At 36.3% G+C, this 5,677-nt stretch overlaps 1 protein-coding gene across 1 annotated transcript; it reads left to right on the forward strand.

Annotated features, from left to right (window-relative positions):
- Positions 1-1,570: 1,570 nt before the first annotated feature.
- LOC107654451 (glutamine--tRNA ligase-like) lies at positions 1,571-5,107 on the forward strand (the record flags this gene model as incomplete). Its single annotated transcript, XM_016441523.1, has 6 exons — positions 1,571-1,958; positions 2,114-2,264; positions 2,983-3,092; positions 4,752-4,827; positions 4,907-4,971; positions 5,054-5,107. Coding segments are annotated over exons 1-6 (567 nt in total), but the record flags the coding sequence as incomplete, so codon positions are not given.
- Between the last annotated feature and the right edge of the window lie 570 nt (positions 5,108-5,677).

A 5,677-nucleotide genomic window follows, 5' to 3' on the forward strand; every position in this document is an offset into this window, starting at 1 on the left:
AAATAAATGTAAGGTTTTTGGATTTTCCCCTTACTTTAAATGCATGCTTATGGCTCATTATTATTAATCGAAAAAAACAACAACAAAAAAAACATTAAACTTTGAACTTTTATTAACAAAATAAATAAGGATATGTTTTACTCGCGTTTAACACAAATACATAGCCTATGGATTTCCCCTCAGGCTTCCTTAAAACGTTCGTAGTTTGTGGTTTATTATCTTATTAATTAAAACACATCAGCCATAAAATAGTACAATGGCAAATTCGCATATATTAAACATCTACCTTGCATTGACAAAATGAATAAGATGGATATAGCCGTTGTAACCCAAATAAATAAGGTATTTTCCCTTATTTAAACCAATGCTTAGTTTGTGGTTCATTGTTATTTTTTTAATGAAAACCCAGCAACAAAGACACTCACTTATAGGTTATTAAACGAATAAATGAAAGTTTTATTAACAAAAGTTGCGCTTTGGATCCTCCATCATATAGTGTCAGTCTTCTCGCATCACTATTGTCACGTGACCCCCCCCCCTCACGTTTTATTTCTCAGCCCCCCCAGCTCAAAATACGTTCCCGCGGATATGCAAATATTATTAAATGAATGCCACTTTATTGGGACAAAAACCTCCCTACACCTCCGCTAACCACATAATAACACTGTATTATTAATGAGACGTTTTATTTCCAATTTTCAAATATTTACTTTCTTTTTATTGAAAATAAATGCCTTGCTGATCTGATATGTGATGGGGAAAAGGATAACAAGTTTGGCAAAGGGTGGTCTCGAACTCAGGTCGCTCGTGTCAAAATCGATCATCACACATCTTTTACTCGCTGCGCTACTGATACTACAGATAAATAGGCATCTTTTGCAGTGCTGTTTATCATAGCCAGACATTGGTGAGCGGAGTTAATGTAACTAGTCTCTGGCAACAAATTGGTCTATTTGTGCTTTCACTCCGTTTCTTTTTAGAGCTAGGAATTGAATTTTGTTTCCATAATTGAAATATGATTTTAATTTATATATTATGTTATATATTATATTACTGCAATATTTTTATTATTCAATATCTTTTAAATAATATGTACTGTATAAAGCGCTATAGAGATAAAGGTGACGTCATTTGACTTGAGCGGAAACGTGCTGTAGAGATTAAAGTACAATTTATGTCCTACTTACGATATTGTTTTTAGATACACAGCGATAGTTTGTAGTTTACAGTAACATGTATATATGTACAAAAGTGTTACATTTATAATTACTATTCCCCGCCTCCAGTTCACTCACGCGTTTGAAGATGAAACATTACATGGAGCGCGTTGCGTTCTGGGAAACAGTATCCCATGCAGTGTCTTCAGATGCATACAGCAAATTTCAGCAAATGTAGCAACCAGGTAATCCGGACATTCCATGCATACAGAACATTCACTTACTATTCACAGTATACACACAGCATACTGCAATATAGTAGGAGTTGTATGGTAGTATTCCATTCCGAACACAGCTTCTGTACTGAGTGTTCTTGAGTTATATTCAGCAGATTCTGGTAAATATAGTAGGTCATCCGGGTATTTCATGCATACAGAAAATTTGCACACTATGCACAGCATACATACTGGATACTGCAGAAATTTTAAGAGTAGTAGGATTGTATGGCATTTCGAACACAGCATGAGTGTCAAAAGTAGCGCACCGATTATTGGTGGAAGAATGCACAAATCTAATCGGAGACATCATGATTCGTACCAATCCGAATCCCCGCTTGCTGAGGGTTGTCGTAGGTCTACGCCTTCTGCAGGGTTGGCGGAAGTGTAAACCAGCGTGTGTGCAGGAAGAGAAATGGCGGACGCGGTGTCTATTTTCATGTCAATTGGCCTTAGTGAGCAGAAAGCTAAGGAAACATTGAAAAATGAAGCACTCTCATCAACACTCAAGAAGGCCATCGAACAGGTACATAATTAATTAATACGTATGGTGTGCTGTCAACCTCATCAGCCTCTAGAGAACTTACTTGACAGATTCTTTACCCGTTACATTTACAAGAAGTATTTGGAAAAGATTGGTAACATTAGTGCTGATGTTATTGTTGTGTTTTTTTTTTTCAGGCTCAAGGGCTGCTGGGGTCCGCTGGCATTGAAAAGACTGCAGGCACTCTGCTGTATAATATGGTGACACGACTCAAAGACTCCAATCGACTGTCTTTCCTCACAGAATACATCATTACACGAAAAATAACCTCAGAACTGCAGCTGTCAGGTATCTGATTGTCTTTACTCTTCTGTCACTATGTTCTTTTTTCAATGTGTTGTCTTTTTTGAATAATATGTAGAGATCAGTAAAATTAGTAAAGTTTAATTAAATTTTATGCGATTTAAGAATCACAAATATGCATGTTTTGTGCAATTCTAATAAAACTGTTAGTCTTTTTAAATGACCTTAATAATCTTTTTTTTTAACTGCAAGAAAACAAACAGCGCTGGATTGAAGTACAATAACAAAATGAAAGTGAAAGAGAAAGAAAAAAAGACTTCAATCAGTACAAAAGTAAACACAATTCAAGTACAATTAATCATAAATCATAATTAAAAAAAAACTTGTTTTATTGTTATCAGTGAGTTATTGTTAAGAGTTTAAAATTACAATAAGTGCGCCCCTCACATAAATATAAGCCAATTAAATTTAGCAGTGATTGCGATTGCGGGAAAGCGAAAACAAGACATGCAACTGGTTGACAATGACGAGATTTATTAGACTCCAGATAATCAACATAATTTGGAAAGATGAAAAGAAAACAAAAACATAAATATGAAGAGAAAACTATAGCAAAGAAGAGTAGATTGTCAGAAATAACTTAAAATGAACCCTCACGTGATGTTAGTGCTCATTAGCGGGACCCTTTATCATGAGTTCAGAGGGCTTCAATGATTTGCATTTCACCACTTGCTGACATTTTTATTTCTGATATTTTTCACAGTGGCGTTGGACTTTTTAAAAAGCCACCCTCAGGAGAATCTGGATCAACTTGAGTTTGAGGCCGCCTGTGGGGTGGGAGTGGTGGTCACACCTGAGCTCATAGAGGATGCGGTAAGGACACTTCATTCACCAAGGTTTTCTGTAGTGTGAGTACAGACTTGTAGGAGGAGATAAAATATGCCAGTCAAGATGTTCAAAAAAACTGGGCACTCCTACTTATTTTTTATAATTACTCATTTCTAGGGCTGCCCTCGACTAAAAAAATTTCTGGTCGACTAGTAGTCGTTCATTTTAAGCATTAGTCAACTAATCACACGTTTATTAATAAACCATTTAAATCATGCTAATGAGCCATTAATTGCCTACATAGCCTAATAAGCGCTCAAGCGCACGCATAAAGCTTGCCACAGCGCAGAAGTAATGATAATGAATGTTTCAGGGAAAAACAGTAAGATTAAATTTTAATATTAACATTTTAATATATTGATGAACTAGTGTTTTCTGTGTTGTCGGCTTAAGAAATGAATTCGGTGACACTGACTCGTTATCTCCACAGCAGTGGATGCGCCTGCATGCAAGTTTCATATGGATTACATAATCTGAGAATGTTTTTTTGTTTTTTTCAGATTAGAATTTTCATTTGAAAGTAGACATTTTACTCCCTATAGATATATTTTTCATGTCTGTAAGGCAAGTATACACCGAGTTTTGAGCTCAAATTCACAGAGACCGAGACGGCAGAAAGCGCATCCTGTTTGCTTTCATTATTTTACAAAAGCGCAATGTTTTGATGCTATTGTGAGTGCACGCAAATAAACGTAGAGGCTTTACAGATTCGAAAGATGTATTACTCTTATCTGTATGACCAAAATGACGGAGTATTTTAAGAGCAAGTGACCGCACCGGTGCCTCCATCTGTCATGCAGTGAGCGCGCTGCTGTTCAGACACTTGAGTAGCGCACATTTTTCTAGGTTAACATTAGATTGAGTGGCCATGTAAAGTTGCTACTACTTACATATTTCAGATGATAAGATGATATTTGGTCGATGAATGATAGGCGAGCGTTTGGATGTACTGTATTACCACAAAATCCAGCCGTCAACGATCTGTCCGTCACGAACTGCATGACCTCACCACTTCCTGTGGATTTTTTTTTCTGCGACTAATAAAATTTTGGTCGACTAAAGGTTAGTCGACTATTAGGGCAGCCCTACTAATTTCAGAATATTATTATTTTTAAGATGAAAACTGAGCAGATAGAGGATGCGGTAAGGACACTTCATTCACCAAGGTTTTCTGTGGTGTGAGTACAGACTTGTAGGAGGAAATAAAATATGTCAGTCAAGATGTTCAAAAAACTGGGCACTCCTACTTATTTTTTATTATTACTAATTTCCGAATATTATTATTTTTAAGGTGAAAACTGAGATGCTTTTAAAGAGTTCTTATGTATGCTGGACAGTTGTTGACTGCTTTTAATTCACTGTCTGCTCCAGCTCATTGGCGTTTCCCCAGAAGCTTTTTTTTTTTATCATAAGTTTAAGCTGATGAGGAGAAATACCAGGTTCATCTGAATGACATGTCTCTGTTCACATATTTATTTTTAATAATTTATTTAGTGGCAAAGCATTGAAATGGTTTCCTCTGTTTATTCAAGCAATTTTTTTCCAGCATGTTTCAAATATGCTAAAAATATACTAGACTTTCACAGTTTTCAGTTAGCACTTTATGAATTCTAATCCGTCATTGACATGTGAATAATTCCACAGGTAGAATTGATTATCAGGAAACACAAAGATCAGCTGTTGGCAGAGAGATATCGCTTTAACATGGGCATACTCATGGGTGAGGCAGCATATCATATGTGTGTGAATACAGTCATGTGTGGTGCTGCTGAGGAACAGTTTCGGTTTGTGCTCTTCAGGTGAGGCCAGGACTGCTCTCAAATGGGCTGATGGGAAGATTGTCAAGAATGAAGTGGATATGCAGGTTTGCGGGACTTGCTCTAATCAGTCCAAATCATTGTGTATTTCCGTGTGTATGTGCACTGAAATTTTCTGTTGTTTCTCAGGTGCTGCACCTTCTGGGTCCAAAAACTGAGGCAGACCTGGAGAAAAAGCCCAAGGTATATTTTTACTGTCTCTGTTTTGTTGTGCCACACACATACCCCTTTTCTACTGAAACCGTGCTGGTGAGGATCTGGTGCAAACCATGGGGTTCTGTGAACCTCTCTCATAGCTTTTTCAACATTGATGTAACTAAATAGGCAGGCTATGTTGTACCAGTCCAAAATAGATGCATCACAGTTTTTGATTGCAAGTCTTATTCCTGGTTTTAGACTTCCAAAGTAATGTAACAGTCAGTTATCAAGTACTGTACTAATATGTAGATAATGTAAATGTATGCAGTCTATCGTGGGATGTGCTTGATATTAAAAGCACATTAATCTGAAGAAAGAACTAACTACACTGTTCCTCAGGCGCTTTCTATGTACACAAACCAGTGTTCATTTTGACAGGAAATTGAGTTTTAGTTTTAGTCATAGGCTTTTGAATAAAATGCTATTTAGTTGTAGTCATATTTTAGTCATCTCGGTTGTTTTGGTTTTAGTCAGCTAAATATCATAAGATTTATATCAGAATCTAACAGATAAATTGTAATGCATTAATTAAGCATTTTTCTAAAATGTCCAAAC

The sequence above is a fragment of the Sinocyclocheilus anshuiensis genome, unplaced genomic scaffold (genome assembly GCF_001515605.1).
Source record: "Sinocyclocheilus anshuiensis isolate Anshui unplaced genomic scaffold, SAMN03320099.WGS_v1.1 scaffold3550, whole genome shotgun sequence".
Classification (NCBI taxonomy): domain Eukaryota; kingdom Metazoa; phylum Chordata; class Actinopteri; order Cypriniformes; family Cyprinidae; genus Sinocyclocheilus; species Sinocyclocheilus anshuiensis.